This window comes from Piliocolobus tephrosceles, chromosome 14 (genome assembly GCF_002776525.5).
Source record: "Piliocolobus tephrosceles isolate RC106 chromosome 14, ASM277652v3, whole genome shotgun sequence".
Lineage (NCBI taxonomy): Eukaryota > Metazoa > Chordata > Mammalia > Primates > Cercopithecidae > Piliocolobus > Piliocolobus tephrosceles.
Window position 1 is genome coordinate 45995210 of NC_045447.1, and position 24773 is coordinate 46019982.

Consider the following 24773-nt stretch of genomic DNA (forward strand, 5'->3'; position numbering starts at 1 on the left):
TTTTTGATAGACTTGAGGCAGGAGGGGGTCAGGATTAGGGAGGGAATTAGACCTCCTCACCTTCCTGGGGATGGGGCTGAGTCAGGTGATATCACAATGGGCAGTGCCCATCCTGGAGGGGACGTCAGTGTGGGGTGGGAGCAGGAAGGCTGTTGGGGAAGGAAGCTGAGAGATCCTCTGCAGGAGGGTATTACAGCAGCTAGGGGCACCTGCCAGGCTGGAGGTGTGGGTTATCTAGGGGAAGGGTGGTCACTGATGTCCAGCAGGAGCCCTTGACAGGTAGAGCCCATCACAGCATCTCCAAGACCACACCATGTTCCTGTTCTCCCGTAAGACCAAGACCCCTATCAGTACCTACAGTGACTCCTACAGGGCTCCCACCTCCATCAAGGAGGTCTATAAGGACCCACCTCTAAGTGCCTGGGAAGCCAACAAGTTTCTGACTCCGGTAAGTGGGAGATTGGCGGGGAGGGGCAGGCCAGAGTGTATGGCCAGTCTGGATGCCTGGCAATGTGTGTTTGTAATTATTTGTAGCTTTGTGTGTGTGTGTGTTTTATTCATTTACCTAGGCACAGAATTTACAATGGCATGTAAAATACCACAAAATCCTGCCTTCATGGAATTACATTAGGGTAGGAGGTAGGAACAGGCAGATAATAAACAAGAAGTAAACATGAGTTTTATAAATTCTTCAAAAATACTGTAAAGGAAATAAACAGTAGTGGAAGTGGAAATGGAAAGGGAGGGCTACTTAGGTCATGGAAAACCCTCTCTCAAGGTGACAATAAACTGAGACTGGAAGGATGAAATAGAACTAGCGACATGAAGAACTGAAAGAATAGAAGAGCTGAAAGTTCCAGATGAGTGATCAGAAAGTGCAAAGGCCCTGAGGCTGCCTATGGAATAGGCCAGAAACTGTCCTATATGCATCCCTTTAATGTATATGTATCAGTTTCCTTGCGTCTGTGCTTGAAGATTGGTGGCCAGGTGGGAGGAAATCTGTGAGTCTAACTGTGACTCTGCCTAAGAGAATTTATCTGTGTGCACCATCCAACAAAACTTTGCTGAGTATCTTTATACTGTAGGCAACTCAGGATACAAAAGGGAAAGGCCAGACCTTGCCTTTGAGGAGCCCACAGCAAACAAGTGAACAAAGTAGAGTTGCCTGATGCGGAACATGCACCAGCAGAGGTGGAGAGCCAGAAAGGGGAGAGCACTGCCCAACCTGAATGGCAGCTCTACTGAGGGATCCAGGAGGAGGAGGCTTCCAGCAGAAGAGAGTCATGAGAAAAGGCAGCCTGTGGGCAGGGACCTACCAGAAACTGAAACTGCTAGAGCAGGAGAGTTTAGTCCTTGGGTGAGGGAGGAGTCTCCAGACCAAGAAGGGCCTCTCTGGCTATGTATAGGAGCGTGGACATAAGGCTCCAGGTTTTTGAACCTGGGAGGAAGAGTCATGGTTCAATTGTGAGTTAGGTCACTCTGGCCACAGTGTCAGGGAATTGCAGGGGCTGGGGTTGAGGGCAGGAAGGCCAGCGAGGGGTAAAAGATGAGGAAGGAGGATGTAGGTAGGAGATAAGGTGATTGTCACAGTGAAAAAATGAATTTGTTGAATAGGAGACAATTTTTTAAAATAATGTGTTTTGTCTAACTACAAAATAAATATATGCTCAATGTAGAAAATGCGGATAACTCAGAGACGCACAAGAAAAAAGGTCTAAAATCCTACTACCTAAAATAACCATTGTTAATATATTATTATATGCCCTTTCAGGAAGCAAATATTGTTTATTATAAAAATAAATAAAATTTATTACAAAATGTTGTATTTAAAGAATCTTATTGAAAATTTAGGTTCTTTATAAAATTTTGCTAGTATAATCATTCTTATACATGTATCTTTGTACACATTTCCAATTATTCCCTTAGGATAAATTACTAGACATGAAATTATTGGGAGAAAGGCTATACACATTTTTAAAACTTTTGCTATACACCTCAAATTGCCATAATAAGTAAGGGCTGTAACAATTTACATTTCCACAAGCGAAATATGAGAGTGCCTGACTGCTTTTCCATACTCAATAGGAGGGAATTTTAAAAAGTAGATGAACAGATTTTGGCCACCATCTGGATGGTGAGGGGAGAGATTACGGTGACCCTTCAGTTTTTGGCTGTGGCAACTGGAGGAATGCTAATGCTATCAACTGAAGTTTGGAATAGCAGATCAGAGATTTGGAGTTCATTTTAGGACAAAAATATTTGAGGATATACAGGAAAAGATGTTCGGCAAGTAGTTAGATATAGTTATCTGAAGCAAAGGAAAGGTCTGGGTTATAGATAGAGATCTTGAAGTCATCATCATATAAATGGTAGGTGAAGTCATAGGAAGAGATGAAATTCCCAAAGAAGAGAGAGAAAATGGCCAAGGACATAACTTTGGAGAATATAAATATTTAAGGGTAGGTAAAGGAAGAAAAGCCATAAAAGAAGACAGGGAATTATTGCCAGAGAACTAGGAGGAAAATCAAAGAGAAACCAATAAATACAGCATTATTAGCCAAAGATCAGTGTCAAGCATTAGTGACAGAGAAAGTGATCTCTTGGATGTAGTGACTCTTGGTAACTTAGCCAGACAGCTTCAGTGAATGGCGAGGAGTGAAAGTCAGATAGCAGTGGTATTAAGAATGAAGGAAAAGCCAGGCATGGTGGCTCGCGCCTGTAATCCAAGCACTTTGGGAGGTTGAGGCAGACAGGCAGATTGTTTGAGCCTATGAGTTCAAGACCAGCCTGGGCAACATGGTGAAATCCTGTCTCTACTAAAAATACAAAGATGAGCCAGGTGCAGTGGCATGTGCCCATTGTCCCAGCTACTCGGGAGGCTGAGGTGGAAGAATCACTTGAGCCCAGGAGGTTGAGGCTGCAGTGAGCCGTGATCACACTACTTTACTCCAGCCTGGATGACAGAGCAAGGCCCTGTCTCTTTAAATAAAATAAAAAAAAAAAAAAAGAATGAAGGAAAGGCTTCTGCTTTTGGCAGTGTGGTGGCCTAGAAACTCTGAAGGGCCCTCCTGCTTTGAAACAACTTAAGTTCTGAATAAAAATTAATTTTTATTTTGTGTTGGACTGTCATGGAGATGAGTGGTAAGTATGGTTAAAAAGACAGGATTGTCCTGAGGACAAATGCCATTATTAGCACTACAAACAGGCATTTAAGCCTTAAACTAGCTGAAAGATAGAGGAATTAAATCTGTAAATTCCAAATTTAACCAGAAAGTTTCATGTCTCTGCCCCCCAACATACACATACACACACACACCCCATGAATATTTATCTTCAATGGTGGAAAACATCCTCAATGTAGGTTTCCAGGTATCCTTTGAAGAAAGGGCAATTAAACATGAGCTCACAATAAGAGATAAAAGAAAACAAACACCATATTACAGAATCTGCAGACACAACAAACAATAAACTTAAACTCCCAAGAATTTCAGATATTAGAATTAACAGTTAAATAATATAGAATAATTGGGCCGGGTGCGGTGGCTCACGCCTGTAATCCCAGCACTTTGGGAGGCCAAGGCGGGTGGATCACGAGGTCAGCAGCTTGAGACCATCCTGGCTAACACGGTGAAACCCTGTCTCTACTAAAAATACAAAAAATTAGCTGGGCATAGTGGCGGGCGTCTGTAGTCCCAGCTACTCGGGAGGCTGAGGCAGGAGAATGGCGTGAACCCAGGAGGGGGAGCTTGCAGTGAGCCGAGATCGTGCCACTGCACTCCAGCCTGGGTGACAGAGCGAGACTCCGTCTCAAAAAATAATAATAATAATAATACAGAATAATTATGATTTTTTAAAAAATGTGAAATCTGGACAGGCATAGTGGCTCACGCCTGTAGTAATCCCAGCACTCTGGAAGGCTGAGACAGGAAGATCACTTGAGGCCAAGAGTTCAAGACTAGCCTGGGCAACATAGTGAGACCTTGTCTCTATTTAAAAAATAAAAATAACTAAAAATATGAAATCATTAAAATAAGCAAGCAATAAGAGATTATTAAAAAATGAGTAGACAAATGTAAAAAGGAACTGAATAGAATTTTTAGAAATGAAAAATGTATTTGCTAAACCAAAAACTCAGCAGATGGATTAAAGAGCAGAGTCAACACAGCTGAAAAGTCCAGTGAAATGCAAAATAGACTGAAAGAATTTTCCCAGAATGCAGCACAGAGAGACAGAGATGAAAATATGAAAGAAACATTAAACGATATGAAAGACAGAATGAGAAGATCCCACACACATCTAATGGGAGTCTCAGAAGGAAAGAGCATAAAGAACAGGCATTATCTACAAAGAAAAAGGCTCAGAATTTTCCAGAACTAACAAAATAAGTGAATCCACAAATGGAGAAAAAAATAGAAGAAATTCCACAGTTAGGCACCTCACAGTGAAACTGCAGTTCACCAGCTTAAGAGATGACCTTAAAAGCAGACAGAGAAAAAAATAGTTTCAAAGTGTCATCCTTTCAAAAACCAAGAAAAGATAAGACATTTACAGGCAAACAAAAATGAAAATGTTTACTACCATCAGGTCTATATACAATAAAGGAACTTCTAAAGGATATACTCTGGGGAGAAGGAAAATGATCACAGAAGGAAAGTCTGAGATGCAAGAAGGAATGGTAAGGAACTGATAAACATGAGGTAAATTTAAGCAAACATTATCTATAGAAAATAATTACAATGGCTTTTAATTTGTAATATTTAAAGGAAGAACTAAGATATTAGAAAACTATCATTTAAGTTGGAATAGGACAGAGTTAGGTGTTCCTAGATTCTCCCATTGTTCTAAAGAGAGCATAAGATATTACAGTTTTGTACTGTCAACTAGCTGGAACTATACTTGCAAGAATTTCCCTTGCTAAATGTTTCCCAATTGGCCATGAGAGAAATCTGCATATTTGGAAAGCATAAATGAAAGAACAGCCATTTTTACCCTCTGAAGATTGATGTGGGGTACCAAGCACTGTGGCAGCTTATGCACAATATTGCTGATTTAGTAGTTCACCTTATTGCCATAGGGCAGCATTTGGCTACAACTCCTCTAGCTCCCACTGGATCTCCTTCAGCCTCTCTGGGTCCTGGGCCAGGTGTATGTGCAATTCCACGGCAAAGGGCACCAGCTTGTCCTGAAGGCCATCCATATCATCAGTGTTGTAGGTAATGAGACAGACGCATATTTGACTTTGTCCTCCTCATGAGTTCCAGTTTGTCCTTGCTCTTACCCACTTCATGTCCAGTTCTCCTTCCTGATGCCAGCCACTGACTTCAGGCTTAAAAATAGATGCAAAGAAATAGCTTTGCAGAGTTCTTAACCAGTATCCACAATTGTGTAAAGTCTCATCTCTCAAGTAAATCCCTTATGCTATATCACTAAAAGTGGTTTCTCTGATCCAAATTTGACTGATATGGATACAATAAAAAAAGCTGAGTAAGTTAAAAAGTAACAGACAAAAGAGATTTTCAGATTAAACACACACACACACACACAGTTTTTAGATGGATCACTACATAAATGACAAAGTTTCAATTCACCAGAAAGATATTATAATGACAAACTTGTATTGGCCTGATAGAATTACTAGAAGGACCTGTAATTCTAGCACTTTGGGAGGCCCAGGTAGGAGGATCATTTGAGCCCAGGAGTTTAGGATCAGCCTGGACAACGTAGCAAGACCCCATCTCCACAAAAAAATTTAAAAATTAGCTGGGTGTGATGGTGTGTGCCTATAGTCAGGAAGCTGAGACAGGAAGATGGCTTGAGCCCAGGAGTTTGAGGCTGCAATGAGCCACAATCACACCACTGTGTTCCAGCCTGGGTGACAGAGTGAGACCCTGTCTCAAAAACACAAAAACAAAGACAAAACAAAAATGCCAGCCTGAGCAACAAAGCAAGATACCATCTCTACAATTTTTTTAAAATAAAAATAAAGAATTACCAGACGGAGAAATTGGCAAAATATACCATATTAGATTGTAACACACTACAATTACTGATAGGTCAAGCAGACATCCCCAACCCCCCAAAAAAGCAAAGATCTAAAACTCTTGAAATATAATTAATATACTTGATTTCTTTAACATAAATAAAACCCTGAACCCAACAACTACAGATTTAAACATACAAGGAACATGATAAAAGTTGACCAAGTACTAGGTTATAAAACAAACAAATAGAATTCAAAGATTAACATCATGCAAAATAACTGTCTCTAACCTCAATGTAATAAAATTACAGATCAACAAGAAAAAGATAACCAAAATCCTTTGTAAGTTTAAAATTTTGAAAAACACCATTCTAAATAATGGGTCAAATAAGAAATCAAAACAAATGGAAATATACTGAGAACTGAAAAGACTGCATATCAAAACTTGTGGGGTACAATAAAAGTTGTAGAGGAGGCCGGGCGCGGTGGCTCAAGCCTGTAATCCCAGCACTTTGGGAGGCCGAGACGGGCGGATCACGAGGTCAGGAGATCGAGACCATCCTGGCTAACACGGTGAAACCCCGTCTCTACTAAAAAACACAAAAAACTAGCCGGGCGAGGTGGCAGGCGCCTGTAGTCCCAGCTACCTGGGAGGCTGAGGCAGGAGAATGGCGTAAACCCGGGAGGCGGAGCTTGCAGTGAGCTGAGATCCGGCCACTGCACTCCAGCCCGGGCGACAGAGCGAGACTCCGTCTCAAAAAAAAAAAAAAAAAAAAAAAAAAAAAAAAAAAAAAAAAAAAAAAGTTGTAGAGGAAAACCTATATCCCTAAATCCTTATCTTAAAAAAATGTGAAATATAAATTACCTCAGCATCAAACTTAACAACTTACGGGGAAAGGAATAAATGTAAAAAAAAATAGAAGAATAGAGATAAGAAAATAAGAGCAAAAGTTAAACTAGAAAGCAAAGATTCAGCAAGATGAACAGGCAAAAGTTGGTTCTTTGATGAGGCTCATAAAATAGACAAATCTCTAGAGAATTAAGAAAAACAAGGCACAGACAAATAAAAGAAGGGTCTAACAATGGATGTAGAAAAAAAAGTAAGAGAATGTTCTGAACAACTTTATGCTAATAAAATTGAAAACAAATGGACAAACACTAGAAAAATAAAACTTGCCAAACCCGTTCAAGAATTGGAAAAAATCTGAATGCTCCTATAACAATTTAAAAAATTAAACCAGTAATTTGAAAACTTTCCCCAAAGAAAACACCCAGCATAGATAAACAGTTACATTCCTCAAATGCTTGAAGAACAGTTGTCTTAATCTTATACAAGCTGTCAGAGAACAGAAAAAAAGAGGATGCTTCCTAACTCATTCTATGAACCCAGCATAACTTTGATACAAAATTAATCAAGAAGGCCAGGTGCAGTGGCTCACACCTGTAATCCTAGGACTTTGAGAGGCTGAAGCAGGAGGATTGCTTGAGCCCAGGAGTTCAAGACCAGCCTGGGCAACATAGTGAGACCCCTTCTCTAAAAAAAAATTTAAAAATTAGCCAGGTGTGGTGGCACACACCTATGGTCCCAGCTGCTATGGAGGCTGAAGCAGGAGGACTGCGTGAGCCCACAAAAAAAATTAATCAAAAGTGTATAAGAAAATAAAAGTATACAGGCCAATTCACTCATAAATACAAAAGCAAAAATTCTAAATAAAATATTAGAAAACTGTATCCAGTAGTGTATAAAAAATAATTTGTGATGGTTACATTATATTTATTTCATAAGTGCAAGGATGGTTTAACATTAGAAAAATAAATATCATTCATCACATTAACAGATTTAAGAAAAAAAGATCATTTCAAAATATGCAGAAATGGACATGAGATCTTACTAAAAATTCTTGAACTGTACACTTTGAGTGAAGTTTATGGTATGTAAATTATACCTCAATGAAGCCATTTAAAAAAGACACAGAAATAGCAGTTGCTAAAATATATTACCCATTTATAACTAAAAAAGAAAAACTTAGCAAATATAACCTGATAAAAAAAATACCAAAAATATACAGCCAACATTATTCTGATTAAATATTAGAAGCATTCTTTTAAAAGTTGGCATCAAGGCAAGGATATTCACTACTTCTATTCAGCATTGTACTGGAGGTCCTGGCAAGGACACCACAAAAAAAAGTAAAAAGATATAAGAATAGGAAAGGAAAAAACAAAATTGTCATTATTTGCAGACAATACAACTGCATATATAGAATCTACAAATTGGCTGGCCCAAGGTAGTGAGTTATCTCAATTGATTGTTCACAGTCAGTTACAGATCAAACTCCTTGTTCCACTCTTTCTCTCCTTCTCACTAGTGTGCTGGACTAGTCTTAAAAAAAAAAAAAAGAATCTACACATATTGTTAGAATAATTGGATAAATATTAAAAGTCAATCACATTTCTTCACACAAACAAATATTTAGGAAGCATAATTTTAAAAATATACATCATTCATTCTAGCCATCAAAAAATAATTAGAAATCTAACGATGTGTATAAAACTATATGGATAATATTATAAAACTATCGAATAATTTTTTAAAAATACTTAAATAAATGGAGAGATATAACATGCTCACGAATGGGAAGAGTTACTATCATAAAGATTCAGTATCACCAGGCGCAGTTCTCAGCACTTTAGGAGGCTGAGGCAGGCAGATTGCTTGAACTCAGGAGTTCAAGACCAGCTTGGGCAATATGGTGAAACCTCATCTCTACAAAAAATACAAAAATTGGCAGGGCATGGTGGCGTGTACCTGTAGTCCCAGCTACTAATTAAAATCCCAACAGGATTTTTTGAAGACTTCAACAAACTTTTAAAAATTTATACAGATGGGCAAAAGTTCAAGAAATAGCTATAACACACTTAAAGAAGATGAGTTATCCAAACTCCTGACAGATTAAATATGGAAAGTAAAACTGTTTTGTATTTACAAGGAAATACAGAACATTGTCTCCATTATCTGAGAGTATGGATGAATTTCTTAAACAATTCACAGAAAGCACTGACCACAAAAGAAGAGGTTCATCAAGACACTATAAAGAAAAGTATGGCCGGGCGCAGTGGCTCAAGCCTGTAATCCCAGCACTTTGGGAGGCCGAGACGGGCGGATCACAAGGTCAGGAGATGGAGACCATCCTGGCTAACCCGGTGAAACCCCGTCTCTACTAAAAAAATACAAAAAACTAGCCGGGCGAGGTGGCGGGCGCCTATAGTCCCAGCTACTCGGGAGGCTGAGGCAGGAGAATGGCGTGAACCCGAAAGGCGGAGCTTGCAGTGAGCTGAGATCCGGCCACTGTACTCCAATTTGGGCAACAGAGCAAGACTCCGTCTCAAAAAAAAAAAAAAAAGAAAAGTAAAAGCCAGGTGCAATGGCTCACACCTGTAATCCAAGTACTTTGAGAGTCTAAGGCAGGAGGATCACTTGAGCTCAGTAGTTCAAGACCACCCTGGGCAATACAGGGAGACATCTTCTCTACAAACAAATTAAAAAAAGAAAAATTCAGCTGGGTGTGGTGGTGTGCACCTATAGTCCCAGCTACTTGGTAGGCTAAGGCAAGAGGATAGCTTTAGCCCAGGAGGTAGAGGTTGCAGTGAACTGTGATTGTGCCATTGCACTGCAGCGTGTGCAACAGTGAAACCCTATCTCCAAAAAAAAAAAAAAAAAGAAGTCACAAACAGAAAAGATATTTGCAACATGTGTAAGTGCCAATAGTAAAGGACTAATATACAGAATATATAAAGAATTATAATTCTCTTGGTTAAAATTGAACACATGTTTTGACGCCCTCCTAAAAACCCCTCTAAAACTACAGTAAATGAATATTTAAGAGATAAACTCACAAGGATAGTGGGAAGGAAGAGGCAATGGCAACACAATTTTGGAAGCTGGAAAAGATGATAAATAAGTAGTAACTGACTTAGCAGATCTCAGAAAGCTAAATCTAAAGCCAGCAATGGAAAAACCAAGCCATAATTCAACTTAAAACTGCAGAATTTCTGAAAGGCTCAGGAACTGGTAATCCTAGGCTTCTCTGGAACTGGGATGGGACAGGACCAAGGCAAAAATAAGGATTATTTGAAAGCTGTTAAGAAGTAGTTAGGCCAGGCGAGGTGGCTCACGCCTGTAATCCCAGCACTCTGGGAGGCTAAGGTGGACAGACCACCTGGGGTCAGGAGTTTGAGACCAGCCTGGCCAACATGGTGAAACCTACTCTACTAAAAATACAAAAAAAAAAAAAAAAAAAAAGCCAGGCGTGGTGGCAGGCGCCTGTAATCCCAGCTACTTGGGAGCATGAGGCAGGAGAATCACTTGAACCCAGGAGGCAGAGGTTGCAGTGAGCCAAGATGGCGCCATTGCACTCCAGCCTGGGTGAGAAGAGCAAAACTCCATCTAAAAAAAAAAAGCAGTTAAACCCCCTAATTACCCCTTCTATTTCATGCCACAGGGTAACTGCCCACCTCTGTCTCTGCTAAAGTCAGGAGACTAATTTTTGGCAAGGACCTCAGGACTGGGGATACCAATTGAGGACAGGGTACCATTTTGAAAACAAGTGAACCTCCATATATTAAATGCTAAAATCCCCAGCGCAATCTTCAGCACTAGATTCTCAGAACACTGGCAGCTAAGTCATTAACCTCAGGCCAAAGGTTGACGGAGTCTTTTCTGAAGAATCTCATCAGCCAAGAGGAAAGACCTACAGATACTGACATTAGAGTTTGCAAAACATTGTCCAACGAGATCATCCTACAGTGATGCTGATGGTGGACAAAGCCCACACACAGCTCAAAGCCTTCAATAAGCTTTTATAATCTGCTACTTATCAACAGGAGCAGACAAAGAGGAAACATCTGAGGAAAGCATCTAATAGAAAAATTGATGATGTCTATGAATTCTTCTAAATGACTGTTTTGTTTTTGTGTGTGTATGTGTGTTTAGTGTGTAAGTGGGTATATCTGAGTGTGTATGTATGAATATTAATCTATATGTGCATCTATGGGTGTATCTGGGTACACAGGGCCGTGTGTATGTGTATGTGTGTGTGTGTGTGTAAAGCTCAGAGAAATGCTGAGTCACAGAACCCATGCACCCACATCTGCCATATTCTGCCCTCCACCCACATAGAAGTGTGACTGTGCAGGATCTGCTCACAGAACAATGTCAGCTGGGCACAGTTGACCCCAGAAGCCCCTAAGCAGAGAGGTTTTCAGGATGGTTGGAGCACTGGGAGCAACCAGGTCTCAGCCTTGGCCAAGAGAAGGGCGAGGTGTGGTGGTCCATGCCTGTAATCCCAGCATTTTGGGAAGCCAAGATGGGAAGATCCCTTGAGTCCAGGAGCTCACCACCACACCCAGCTAATTTTTGTATTTTTAGTAGAGACAGGGTTTCACCATGTTGGCCAGGATAGTCTCTATGTCTTGACCTCATGATCCGCCTGCCTTGGCCTCCCAAAGGCTAGGATTACAGGTGTGAGCCACTACGCCCAGCCGGGAATTACATTTTAAAGTAGGTGCCCCTCCAGCACTGTCCTTCATTTTCTTTAAGATGCCAGATTCCCAGAGATACCTACATAAGGCAGCCAGCTCCCAGGGTAGCCCCCTTTTCTGAGACTACAGATTGTGCCAGGGCCTGATGCACTGTTGGCAGAGACCCAGCCCTACTCCCAGGCAGCATACAGTCTAGGAGAAAAAGGACAGGTATATGTAGCTCTGACCTTCATGAGCTCCCCGCGAAATGGCAGAAATGAGAAAGTCAGAAAACTACTCTGACTTAAGGCCACTGCTTGGCTCCAAGCCCCAAGCTTGGATGAAAAGAAAGGAAGAAAGAGTAATTCAGACAAAAGAACTGTGCAGAGGATCCAAGGCTGGCATGGGAATCCCTCTGACATGGGGAGGGGGGTTGGGAGACCCACCTGGGCTGACCTTCTCAAGAGAGGCTGGATCTAGTTCCAGCAAGAGCCCAGGGCTGGGGTCTCTGTGCCCCTAACCACTTCTCCCCTCTCCCCTTGCCCAGGGTCTGACTCATACCATGGAGCGACATGTGGATCCCGAAGCCCTGCAGAAGATGGCCAAATGTGCTGTACAGGACTACACTTATAGGGGGTCCATATCAGGCCACCCCTACTTGCCTGAGAAGTACTGGCTTTCTCAAGAGGAAGGTAAGGCCTCCCCTTTGCTGACCCCTAAAATGACGCCCAACCTGAACCCAACCACCTGGATCCTGACCTCCATCCTGATTCTCTCTCTTTTTTTTTTTTTTTTTTTGAGACGGAGTTTCGCTATTGTTGCCCAGTCTGGGTGCAATGGTGTGATCATCTCGGCTCACTGCAACCCACTTCCACCTCCCAGGTCCAAGTGATTTTCCTGCCTCAGCCTCCTGAGTAGCTGGGACTATAGGCATGTGCCACCAGGCCCCGCTAATTTTTGTATTTTCAGTAGAGACAGGGTTTCACCATGTTGGCCAGGCTGGTCTCGAACTTCTGACCTCAGGTGATCCACCTGCCTTGGCCTCCCAAAGTGCTGGGATTACAGGCCTGAGCCACATGCCCAGCCTCCATCCTGATTCTATGTCAACTTTATCTCCACTCATGACCTAGATTTCTTCCCTAACCACCCTCCACTCCCAACCACCTGACCTGACCCTGGCCCTGGAGGAGATGACCTAGGAGGCCCTGTCTTTTGGTGTTCTCGTCTGTGGGGAAAAAAAAGCTGGAAGGGCACTGGGTCCCATTCTTAGAGAGTTGGAGAAAGGATTAACCTCCCACAAACAGATCCCTCCAAGTGCATTCTGGATGCCATCTCCTCCCATCTTCCCAGCCACCCTCCTCCCATCAGCTCCCTCCATCTCTCCTGCATCCCTCTGCCCCACCACACCCCTTTCCCTCAACCTGGAACCTTCTCTGGTTTCTTCCCAACTAAAAATTATCTCTTGCTCCTCTCCTCAACAGCCTAGGTTCTCAGAAACATGGTCCATACTCACTGTCTCTATTTCCTCACCCTTTCTTATACCTTATGAGAAACTGTCTTTCTCATTTGCTTGGATGTCTATAATCTGTCTAGCTGTACATTCGAAATGAATGTACAGCTATGAATCTGGTCTTATTCACAGCTGTGCCCCTCCATCGAGCACAGCGCCAGGCTTCATAAGTCTTTGTTGAATGGACTGAGAATTCCCAATGGTAGTTGGGAATGTGCATCTCCTACAATGAAACAATAAATTGCTCTTGCGTGGCTCTGATTACCAAATCCACAGGAGTCTGCAGTCTTTACCCTCTGAGACCTTTACCCTCCTAGACCAATGAATTGCACTCTTCTGACCACTCTCTACTTGTTTTGCTGCTGTTTTTGTTTTGTATGTTAATCCTCCAGCACACATGCTATGACCCTACTCTATTTCTTGAAACAACTTCCTCCTCAGTTTGTCTGATGCCTACCTTTCCTGTGCATCCACTGTAGAAACATGGGGTTCCTCGGGATGTTATCCTGCACCTTCTTCTCCCCTTGCTCCTCCTCCAAGGCCATTTGATTTAACACAAGGTTTTAATTACTGACAGCTTCAAATCCTAATTTCCAGATTTGTCATCTCACCTGAATTCCACTCTTCTTCATATGTTTATAGTTATCTTGACCTGGATGTCCCCAAACACCTCAGTTTCAGTATGTGCAAATCGCCATCCCGGAACTCCAAATCCCAGCACTCCACCCCTCCCCTCACACAGCTGCTCTTTGCTAGGGCTTCCTCCACACCGTCTCACATATGTATTCTTTCAGACTGTTGGATCATGGAGGGCCTTGTAGGACAGGCTTTAGACGACTAGGTGCTAAGGGGGACAAACGCTGTAGGGTTTTAAGTAGGAGAATGTCTTGGTCAAATTTTCATTTGTGAAAAAGTACCACAGCTGCTATGTCAAGGCTGGATTATAGGATTTCAAAGGTGAGGCAAGGAGAATAGTAGAATAATCATAACAGTTTTTTATGTGCCAAGCATCATTCTAAATGTCTTACATATACTAACTTATTTAAACCTCACAGCAACCCTGTGAAGTAAATAGTACTATCATCCCCATTTTAAAGTTGGAGAAACTGAGACACAGCAAAATTAATTAACTTGGTCAAGGTCACACAGATAACAACTGGCAAAACAGAAATTTAAACACAAGCAGTCTATCTGCAGAGATAGGTATCTATTAACCAAGACATTATATTGTCTCCTGGTTAAGATGCTGAGAAGATATGAAAATGAGATCATAGGGTACTGGAAGACGGAGTAGATTCAAGTTATTGATTGATTGATTGATTGATTGATTGATTGAGACTAAGTCTTGATTGACTTGATTGAGACCCGTCACCCAGGCTGGAGTGCAGTGGCACAACCTCGGCTCACTGAAACCTCTGCCTCCCTGGTTTGAGCGATTCTCGTGCCTCAGCCCCCTGAGTAGCTGGGTTCACAGGTGCATGCCAACCATGCCCAACTAATTTTTGTATTTTAGTAGAGACAGGATTTTGCCGTGTTGGCCAGGCTGATCTCAAACTCCTGATCTCAAGTGATCTTCCTGCCCTGGTGTCCCAAAGTGCTAGGATTACAGGCATGAGCCACCTTGCCTGGCTAGATTCAAGTGATTCTGAAGGAGGCAGAATAGGCAAACCTTGGGGCCTAGAGTAGAAGATGAGAGAGAGGGAGGAATTGGGAAGAGGCCCCTTGTCCAGGCTGGCTGATTCAAAAAGGGCAGTGGCAGGATGAAAAGTGGCTGGCTAGTGGATCCAGACTAAACTCAGAAGGTTGCCTTAGGTGGGATATGGGCTATATCTCAGTGTATAAGACAAGTGTAGGCCTGGCTGGGCTTGGGGTCTGGCTTGAGGACAGTCTGTGAGGGTCAGCTTTGTGCTGGGAATCGGAAGAGAAACATGTAGGGGATTCCAGATCCTGGAGTAGAGTAAGAAGTAACACTATTTGACATCTCCACTCCTATTATCCAGCAGACAAATGCAGCCCAAACTACCTGGGCAGTGACCGGTACAACACATGGAGGATGGAACCTTACAACAGCAGCTGCTGTAACAAGTATACCACCTACCTTCCTCGGCTGCCTAAGGTATCTACTGCACCCTGCACAGATGCCTGGGGACTGGGACACGCATACCCCACCACCTCCTAAACCACAGTGACTGATATTTCACCATTAGGTCATCATTGCTTTCCCAACAAATGCCCCAGGGCTCTTCCCCATCTGTGAAACTAGACTTTGTATTTTTTTTTTTTTTTTTTTTTTTTTTTTAGATAGAGTCTCACTCTATCACCCAGGCTGGAGTGCAGTGGCACAATCTTGGCTCACTGCAACCTCTGCCTCCTGGGTTCAAGCAATTCTGCTGCCTCAGACTCCCGAGCAGCTGGGATTATAGGCGTGTGCCATCACACCTGGCTAATTTTTGTATTTTTAGTAGAGTCGGGGATGTTGCCATGTTGGCCAGGCTGGTCTTGAACTCCTGGCCTCAAGTGGTCCACCTGCATCGGCCTCCTAAAGTGCTGGGATTACCTGCATGAGCCACTGCGCCTGGCTGGCTTTGAATTTTTTTAGTTGAAAAAGGAACCCAGAAGTGGGGCTGTGCTGGCCCCCTGGCTCTCAGTCTCTGGGGATTGGGTGCCCTGGGCCCCAATCCCTGGCTGGGCTCTGTAGGGACATGGCTGGTGTGCACTCCATGATATGCTACTTTTCCGAAGCTTGCCAGCTGGCCCCTCCTCATATAGTCTGGACCCTGTGATACTGGGGCTAGCCCAAGAGTTCAGTGATACACTGCATCTCCCTGCTCCACCTTCTCCTCCTTTGTGATGTGAGCACAGACGGAAGGAGGAAGACCAAGGCTACTCAGTAGCAGTGCAGATACAGGAGAGTCTTCCAAGGACATAGGAGAAGGTTCAGCCATGGCCACAGACTCAAGGGCACCTGAGAGGACCCAAAACCAGAGTCGGGGCTCTTAACTGCAGGCTGATGGCTGACCCTGGGTTGACGAACCCTTTTGAATTATAACTTCCTCAAGAATCAGAATCTTTCACAAGTTCTTCACGGAATGGGCAAGCAATATTGAAAACCCCCTATTAGAGAGAGACACCCAGACACAGCTAAACAGAGTCATCTAGACAAAGAGGGGTAAGATCAAAGGCAAACGCTGAGACAGGATTGTCACAGGCCCAGGAGCCAAACCCCATGCACCTTCAGCTCTCCCCACCCCACCCTGCCCCTGTAGGCAGCGTAAACGCGTTGCCCGGCGACAGCCGCAAACACTCAGAGTCTTGGAGAGGTGGGGAGCTGCTGAAGGGCGGGAGAAGGCGCGGCGTGGCGATAGGTCTGGGTGTTCTGGGAGGACCCCTAAAAGGGAGCAGCTCTGCCAGGTCAGAGCTTGAGGTAGCATGTGTGCCACTTCCAGGAGGCCGGGATGGAGACAGCAGTTCGAGGAATGCCCTTGGAATGCCCTCCTAAGCCGGAGCGGCTCAATGCCTACGGTAAAGAGGGGTAGTGGGGCGTTGGAAAGAACGAGTGGGGAGGGTAGGGGAAGGCCGGGAGGAGGGCGGGATGGGGACCTGAAGGATGGGTAGGAGGCCGAGGGTCCTGGAGAGGGTGGAACCCTGAATCTATCCGTCCCTGCTTTTGTCTCCGCCTCACTCTGTGACCCGGCCTCTTCCCATCCCTGTGCATCTGTCTTGGGGTCTCCTGCGCTGGGGACCCGCGGGCGCAGAGCGCGAAGTGATGGTGAACATGCTGAACTCACTGTCTCGGAACCAGCAGCTGCCGCGGATCACGCCCCGATGCGGGTGCGTGGACCCGCTGCCCGGCCGCTTGCCCTTCCACGGTTACGAAAGTGCTTGCTCAGGCCGCCACTACTGTCTGCGTGGGATGGACTACTACGCCAGCGGGGCGCCCTGCACCGACCGCCGCCTGCGGCCTTGGTGCCGGGAGCTACCGACTGTAAGGTTCGCAGGGCTCCGCCCGCCTTAGCCGGGCTCCACCCCACACAAGCCCCGCCCCAGAACCCCGCCCGCTTCCAGCCCGGCCCGCCTCCGTGCCGGCCCCCAGCCTGCTTTAGCACCGCGCGGCAGGCTCTCGAGGCCGCGCCATGTCCCGCCCTCGGGCTCCAAGGCCTGAACTAACAACTGAGGCGGGAGAACCAGCACGAAGGTGACTCCAAGTCCCCGACCCCTGTCCCTCTCAAACTGGGCTCAAGGTCAACCTGGCCTCTCTATGTGCTCTGGAGGTCCCGCCGGAGGGTTTTTGAGGAAGAAACCCCGCACACCAGTGGCATCCTCTTCCCACATCTCGTCGGCCCTGCCCCCTTCCCTGGACACCTGGCCCTAGAGACGCAGGTTCTAGTCTGTGGAGTGCCCCGCGTTCTCAGAAAAATGTCCTCTCTTGCTGGGCCCCCGTCACCGTCGGTAGTGGGTGCGGTCATTCGCGGGGGCTACGTGAGCCAGGAAATGGTGACCACTTTACCAGAATGGCTCTGGCCTCCTCGGATCCCGCACCACCTGCGGAGGTAGGCACTCTCCCGTGTTATTGCTAAGAAAACTGGGGTCCGAGCGCACAGCTGGAGCCCAGACTGCAGCGCGGCATTCGTCCTGCACCCGGCGGCAGCCAAGCCTGGGGGAACTTTGTCCGCGGTAGCCCAGAGAGCTGTGCAGTGGGGGTCCATAGTGATCCTCCGCCCCTCTCCAGGCCGAGAGAGCCTGATACATTGTGCAAGACTGAGTCTTACCCCTCTCAAAGGCATACGGGAGTGGGAAAGTGTCAGCCTCTAGGAAGCTCAGAAACGATGCCTCATCCTAGTGCTGGAGAAATTGCTGTCCAGTGGCGGGGATCCGGTGGTTCCAGGTCCTCAACGACCGGAGCCCGACCCTCCCCAGGGACCAGCGCTCTTCTCTGAACGGCAGAAATGAGGCCTTACCGGGAGGGAGACTTCCAAGGGGGGTTCTCAAGTCGGTGCTGCAGTGGGGGTTTTGAAGGGTGAGAAAGGAGAGGAGGATTTCCGAGCCTTGAGACGGACACCTTAAGTGCCGCCCAAGGGCTTGATCTAAGTCGGGGATGAGAGTCAAAAGGCCCAACCCCTCCCTGCTCGTGGCTTCCTTCTTCTCCAGTTGTGTACCTCCCTACGAGCACCGGCCCGGAATGCAGTGTGCTGTTACAACTCCCCCGCCGTCATACTACCCTTATCCGAACCTTAGGTAAGTCTAACGGGCACACACTCATTTGCACACGCACCCTGGAGTCTTGGTGAGGCGGGGCTGGGGGAGGATGGCTCGTAGATGGGATGAGAACACCCCGCTGCGGTGCACTGACAGGCAGATACCACCAGGGGGAGCTAGTGCCATGGCGCAGTCAAAGGTGGTAAGGACAGAGGACCTTAGGACAGAGCTGGGAGGCCTGTATTGAAGGGTTACAGGTTGGCAGTGGGCTTACAGTCAAAGGCGTTGGGTTTAGAGCTTGAAGTAACGAGTAAGAAGTCAATGTTAAGGAGGAAATATTGGGTATCAGCAACTTAACAGTAGAACCTAAGGTCAGGAGGTCAGTATTGGAACCCAAGTTCAGTGCTATAGGCAAAGTGTAGGGATAAGGTTAGCATTGCAAACTGGAGTCAGATATTCACTTTGACACATGAGGATCCAAAAGGGCTGACCCATCTCTTCCTGTAGATGGGACACAAGTCACTTCAAGAAGTCTGGTGGTGCCCAGAGAAACAACTATGTTATCCATCCTGAGTTTGTGTCTGAGACCTATCCTGACTATCGTTGCTGATAGAGCCTGGGCTTGCTGGGCCACGGGGACAGAGCAATAAATAAACTCTTCACCCCCAAAGCCTGCCTCCTGTGTCCTTACCCAGCAGAATCTGGAAGTGAAGGGCCAGTCACTCGGGCCTCTACCAAACCCCTTCAACTGAGATGCAATTTTTCTCAAAGTCACCCTTCCCTGAGCCCTTCCAACCCCATCATCTCAGTATGTCCATAAGTGCCCTCCTGACACAGAACAGTAGCCCTATATCCAGCTGCTGTCCTCCTCCCCTGCATCCCAGAGCCCAAACGAATGGGTCCACCCTGCAATGCAGGTAGGAGCCATCTACTTCCCACCCCATGAAGACCCTCCAGCTAACATTTCTTCAGTATGCCCCCAAACTTAGATGCCCTCCCACTCATCAAAGGACCCAGGATCCTTCCTTCCACAGTCAAAGCCGTATCCCTACACCCAAAGCTCTTGATCTCTGCTTTCAGGAGTCCCTATCCCAGCCTCCCAAAAGCCTCTCTGTGCTCAGACACCCTTGCTGCAAAGGTGTGTCCCCCATTCCAAGTTCAACTGGTGAAAACATAATTTTGAAGGGTCTCATGACCACGAAATTTCAAGTTGCAAAACAAAGCCCTGTTTCTCTGCCCCTCAGGGAGCAAGAGGGGCCATTCTAAAATCTCTGGGATCTTCAGTATTTTCCTCTCTGCATCAATTGATATGAAACTAGCTGGGTCCAGTGGCTCACACCTGTAATCCCAGCACTGTGGGAGGCCGAGGCAGGAGGATCACTTGAGCCCAGGAATTCGATAACAGCCTGGGGCAACATAAGGAGACCCCTTCTCTACAAAAAGTGTAAAAATTAGCAGGGTATGGTGGCACATACATGTGGTCCCCGTTACTCAGGAGGCTGAGGTAGGAGGGGATAACTTGAACCAAGGACACTGAGGCTGCAGCGAGCTATGTTCACACTACTGCACTCCAGCCTGGGCGACAGAGAGAGACCCTCTCTCAAAAAAATAAAATATGACCCGACGTGGTGGCCCATGCTTGTAATCCCAGCACTTTGGGAGGCCGAGCACTTTGGGAAGCCGAAGCAGGTAGATCACCCGAGGTCAGGAGTTTGAGACCAGCCTGACCAACATGGTGAAACTAAACTTTACTAAAAATGCAAAATTAGCTGGGTGTGGTGGCACGTGCCTGTAATCCCAGCTACTTGGGAGGCTGAGGCAGGAGAATTGCTTGAACCCGGAAGGCGGAGGTTACAGTGAGCCGAGATCGTGCCATTGCACTCCAGCCTGGGCAACAAGAACGAAACTCAAAAATAAATAAATATAAAAATAAAATAAAAAAGAAATAAAACCTCAAGAGTCTTGCCCAGCCCCCGGGGAGAAGGGCATGGCGGGGCACGCCCACTTTCCCGCTTGGGCGTGGGCGTTTCTAACTAAAGACTGTAACTTAGGAGGAGGGGCTGGACCCTATAAATAACTAGTCTGGGGGTGGCGGTTGGGGAGGCGAGTGACATTGCAAAACACCGAGCAGAAACCGGTCTTCTCAGTCCCTGACCTCGGACACCGCTGGTTTGGTCCGGTGGGAACCGACAGCTTGGGCTCCCGGCAGGTTGGAACTACAGCTTCCTCCGTGGGGCCCTTGATTGGAAGCACCCTGCATTGGGCGCTAAGATAATCGCGGAATTCCGCCACCACTTTTCCATATGGAAAACTGAGGGCTTGTGAGAGCGTTATACCGATATGGCCTCCACCTGCCCAAATCAGGAAAAAAGGAATTCCAATGGCCAGCCCTACTCCTTTACCCTGCAGCTCTCTCCCTCTCATTCTCATTTCAAACCTAGCCTAGAGGTGCTAGAGCCCCAACCTTCCGCAGCTGCTCCTTTCTGCAGAACTACATGTCCCAGCAGGCCTGCGGTCGAGCCCAGCCCGCTTGCGGTTAAGCAGTGGCCCAGCAGGGGCGGGCCCGCCGGCGGGAGTCGGAGACTCGGGACGCAGGACTGAGCAAGCCCGAAATGCCAGGGGCAGAGCACAGAGCAGTGGCAGGAAGGTGGGGCTGAGGGGCGGGGCCTCAGGTCCGCCTGATAACCTGGGAGGAGGGGTCGAACGTCAAGGGCAGGGCTGGACTCTGAGGCCTGAGGCAAGACTGGATGACTGGGGCGTGGCCGAGGAGCCCCAGGGCGGGCCCCGAGGAGGGGCTCAGCTGTACCCTGCCAGGCAGAGCCCCGCGCGGCGCGGTGGCAGCTTCACTCTGGTTCAAGCGCAGGGGATCGGCGGGAAGCTCCTTCACCCCCGGTTCTGCCGGGCTGTAACTGCAATGGGTGAGCCCAGCGGGAGGGCTGTGGGAGGCGGGGGGCTGCTGAAGGAGCACGATTCCTGAACTTTCGCTCCCACCGATGAATGGGTGGAGCGAGCCTGAACACCTGGGCCCATTCCACGGCCGCATTCCCGCCAGGCGACAGGTCCCTTGACCTCGGTCGGCCCCTCGGACAGTATAGCCTTCGGGCGGGGTGCTCGGATGGCTGTGCAGTATTCCAGGCTGTGTAAGCAGTCACTCGATCCCCGCGGATCCCGTCGCCGGGCAGGAGAGGGAGATGGGCCGGATCGAGTTGCCTTTGGTATTTCCATCCCCCCCTGGGAACGTGTTCAACTAACGATTCTACTTGGAATGGATTCCCCTCAGCTGAGCCGGGCGTGGCCCTCCCCCCTTAGACCAGACTAGCCGTGGCAGCCAAGACTGAGGTTGAGGGTCCAGTGGGGAAAGGCTCAGCGGGCAGAGCCCAGGGAGGCCCACCCTGCAGACTCCACCTGCTAGCACTAGCCTTGGGTTGACTAGATGGCGGAGGCAGCAGGTAAGAGGTCTCTAGCACCACTGTTAACACCGGAACCACAGACTTCCTCCCCCAAAGTCCCGGTACCAGATGCCATTAAAATTGCCCTTTCTGCTGCCCCTAAGAGGCTCTCGTGGTCGGCATGGAGCAAGCAGCAGCACCAGCCCTTGGAAAGACAGGCCTCACCATGCCATGTCCATCTGATGGAAGCCGGTCCCACCAGCTCAGCCCCAGGGCTCCCTTCTGCTACTGCATTCAGGCAGCCAGTTCAGATCATTATCTCCCATCTCCTAAAACTTAACACTGTGGGGAGCTGAGCTGGGATTTTAGATCCAGGCAGCCTTGCTACCTGGCTAACTTCAGACAAGTTCCCTTCTCTGTTTGGGCCACATTTCCTCATCTGTAAAATGGACACTGTAGCTATGTCTGCTGTTCCACATTGTTGATAGAACTGGATGCTATGGTGGCATTTGGGACACTATCATGGTGCCTGGGGCGGGTGGGTTCCCAGGCCTGTGGGCTTCTGTCTTTCATCAAAGAACGTCAGATTCCACAAAATTAAGATTCTTAAAACCTAACTATTGGAAAGGCTTTTGAATCCACCTTGGTGGCCTCTTCCTGCCTCCAGGGCTCATGAGATAGGCTGACTTCATATGAAAGTTTTGAGGATGAGGAAGTCTCTCTCCTCTTCAGATACTGACCCCCTCTCTCCTTATTTCCTTGGTGCCCAGAATGGGGCTTTGGTTATCTTGAATGAATGAATATAAACTCACAGGTGTGATCTGAACCACCTAAGGCCTTCTTTGGGTTCTGCTCAGCTTGAGGGCATCAGCAAAAGGCCACTGGCTACATTTTCCAGGAGGGGTTTTCTAAGCTGTATCTATATAGGAATGGGGAGGAAAGCTAAGTCGTTGTAGACTGAGAGAAAGGGAGTAAGAGTCTGTTCCAGACAAGCTTAGGCATCTGGGGGCAGAGGGCACTGAGAATGAGGCCCTGAGCTAGCACCATGTGGGGAGTGCCTATGGGAGGAGCTGTGTATTGACATGTAGGATCAAACTCTGCTCTACACCTTACATTCTTGCATGGGGGAAGTGAAAAACCTGAGTAGTTCCGGCATCTCCTTGGAAGTCCCTGGGGACTTAGAGACAGACACTGGCATCTGGGAGGAGGCTAATTATTATTTGCCAGTCTCTTTCTCTTCCTCTGAGCTGGAGCAGTTGGGCAACCAACTGTCTGGCTGTGTGTATGCAAGTGTGCGCACCTGGGTGGTGCTATTTCTTTGTTGGACTCTGCTCTGAAGCCTGGGACAGAACGGTCAGTGGCCTTGAGTGGCAGAGTAGGACACAATTCTTCCCCTGAGCCTGTGTTTCCCTGCAGTCATATCTGTTTTTGTTGTTGTTGTTGTTTTGTCACCCAGGCTGGAGTGCAGTGGCACAATCTCGGCTTACTGCAGCCTTGACCTCCTGGGCTCAAGTGATCCTCCCACCTCAGCCCCCCAAGTAGCTGGGACTACAGGTGCGCAACACTATGCCTGGCTATTTTTATTTTTTTTTATTTTTGGTAGAGACAGGGTTTCACCATGTTGCCCAGGCTGGTCTCAAACTCCTGAGCTCAAGCGATCAGCCCTCCTTGGCCTCCCAAAGTGCTAGGATTACAGGCACGAGGACCGTGCATGGCCTCATATCTGGATGTTTAGCATATAGTATGTCAGAGTTTATATGTGTTAGTGGTAGTGGTAGATGTCCGATCCCTGGAGAGCAGGTAGGTGGAGGAGGTGCATTGGCCGAAGCTAGGTGGGTGAAATCTCCTGAAGCAGGTGGCCTAAAGGATTTAGGGTGGGGAAGGAATGAGCTTGGTAATCACAAGATAGGCCTGGCTAGAAATGGAATCAAAACAGTAGCTGAGAACACATCATGCCTCCAATGCAAAGCACTTTTAAATTTCATCATGGAAGTAATGAGCAGCTCTCGAAGCTAGGGATAGACATAGTTTGACAAGTGCTATAGAAAGATCACTGTGGTTGCCGTGATCAGAAGGCACTGGTGAGAAAGAAATTAGAGGCAGAGGCCGGGTGCGGTGGCTCAAGCCTGTAATCCCAGCACTTGGGGAGGCCGAGACGGGCGGATCATGAGGTCAGGAGATCGAGACCATCCTGGCAAACACGGTGAAACCCCATCTCTACTAAAAAATACAAAAAACTAGCCAGGTGAGGTGGCGGGCGCCTGTAGTCCCAGCCACTTGGGAGGCTGCGGCAGGAGAATGGCGCGAACCGAGAGGCGGAGCTTGCAGTGAGCTGAGATCCGGCCACTGCACTCCAGCCTGGACGACAGAGCGAGACTCCGTCTCAAAAAAAAAAAAAAAAAAAAAAAGAAGTTAGAGGCAGAGAGGCCTGTTGGGGGAAGCGTTCAGTAATACAGGGGAAAAGTGACAGCGCCCAAACTATGACAGAAACAGGACAGTGGGTGAAACAGAGCTAGGAAGTAGCTGGCCCACAGATGTGGTGCCAGGAGCAGAGCAGGAAGGCAGGCAGGGATATGGATTTGGTGATGGATGGCTGACAGCAGGGTGAGTTTGAGGGCAAAGAGAAGCAGATGTGAGAAACAACTGGCCCCCATGCCAGGCTCCTGCCCCAGGCCCTAATGTCTGAACCCAACTCTACCTCCCTCCAAACCAGGCCCTGGGACTAAGTCTGGCTTTGGGTGTCTTCTTTAATCTCCAGATTTCATCAGGCTTTTGACTCAGGATAAAAACACATCCTTGAGCTGTTCTTCCTTCCTTCCTCCTCTCCCCACTTTGGGGACAGGGAAGCTAGCCTACCATCCTGTTAAAAGTCTCAAGGGGAACCAGGCGAGGTGGCTAACGCCTGTAATCCCAGCAATTATGGAGGCAAGTGGATCACTTGAGGTCATGAGTTTGAGGCCAGCCTGACCACCATGGGGAAACCCCGTCTCTAATAAAAATACAAAAATTAGCTGGGTGTGGTGGTGTGCACCTTTGATCCCAGCTACTCGGGAGGCTGAGGCAGGAGAATCACTTGAACCCAAGAGGCAGAGGTTACAGTGAGCTGAGATCACACCACTGCACTCCAGTCTGGGTGACAGAGGGAGACTCCATCTCAAAAAAAAAAAAAAAAAAAAAA

At 47.1% G+C, this 24773-nt stretch overlaps 2 protein-coding genes across 5 annotated transcripts in view; both read left to right on the forward strand.

Moving 5' to 3' along the window:
* The first annotated feature begins 95 nt into the window (after positions 1–95).
* C14H9orf24 (chromosome 14 C9orf24 homolog) lies at positions 96–18876 on the forward strand. Of its 3 annotated transcripts, XM_023203312.2 has the most exons (7): positions 96–448; positions 12048–12192; positions 15011–15126; positions 16457–16532; positions 16766–16995; positions 18159–18245; positions 18714–18876. In XM_023203312.2, exons 1-6 carry the CDS (start codon positions 314–316, stop codon positions 18243–18245), a joined length of 789 nt encoding a protein of 262 aa, XP_023059080.2. In that variant the 5' UTR covers positions 96–313; the 3' UTR covers positions 18714–18876. The 3 variants fall into 3 exon arrangements, with proteins under 3 accessions (XP_023059080.2, XP_023059081.2, XP_023059082.1); XM_023203313.3 differs by lacking the exons at positions 96–448; positions 12048–12192; positions 15011–15126 and having other exon boundaries at positions 16412–16532; positions 16766–17000; positions 18714–18816; XM_023203314.2 differs by lacking the exons at positions 96–448; positions 12048–12192; positions 15011–15126 and having other exon boundaries at positions 16466–16532; positions 16766–16841; positions 18714–18816.
* A 1913-nt stretch (positions 18877–20789) lies between these two features.
* The window catches only part of MYORG (myogenesis regulating glycosidase (putative)), an 8811-nt gene continuing 4827 nt past the window's right edge, over positions 20790–24773 (forward strand). Inside the window, exon 1 of one of the 2 annotated variants that reach the window (XM_023203317.1) lies at positions 20790–20853. The gene's annotated coding sequence lies outside the window, so the exon portion shown is untranslated. Of the gene's footprint in view, positions 20854–20997; positions 21125–24773 lie in introns of those variants that run through there. The other variant, XM_023203316.2, reaches the window with a different exon arrangement.

Bases quoted from the DNA above. Each gene is read 5' to 3' on its own strand.
- C14H9orf24 (XM_023203312.2), top strand. From the start codon at position 314: ATGTTCCTGTTCTCCCGTAAGACCAAGACCCCTATCAGTACCTACAGT. The intron at 449-12,047 runs GTAAGTGGGAGA...CCCCTTGCCCAG, and splicing joins CCAACAAGTTTCTGACTCCG to GGTCTGACTCATACCATGGA. The intron at 16,996-18,158 runs GTAAGGTTCGCA...CTTCTTCTCCAG, and splicing joins GGTGCCGGGAGCTACCGACT to TTGTGTACCTCCCTACGAGC.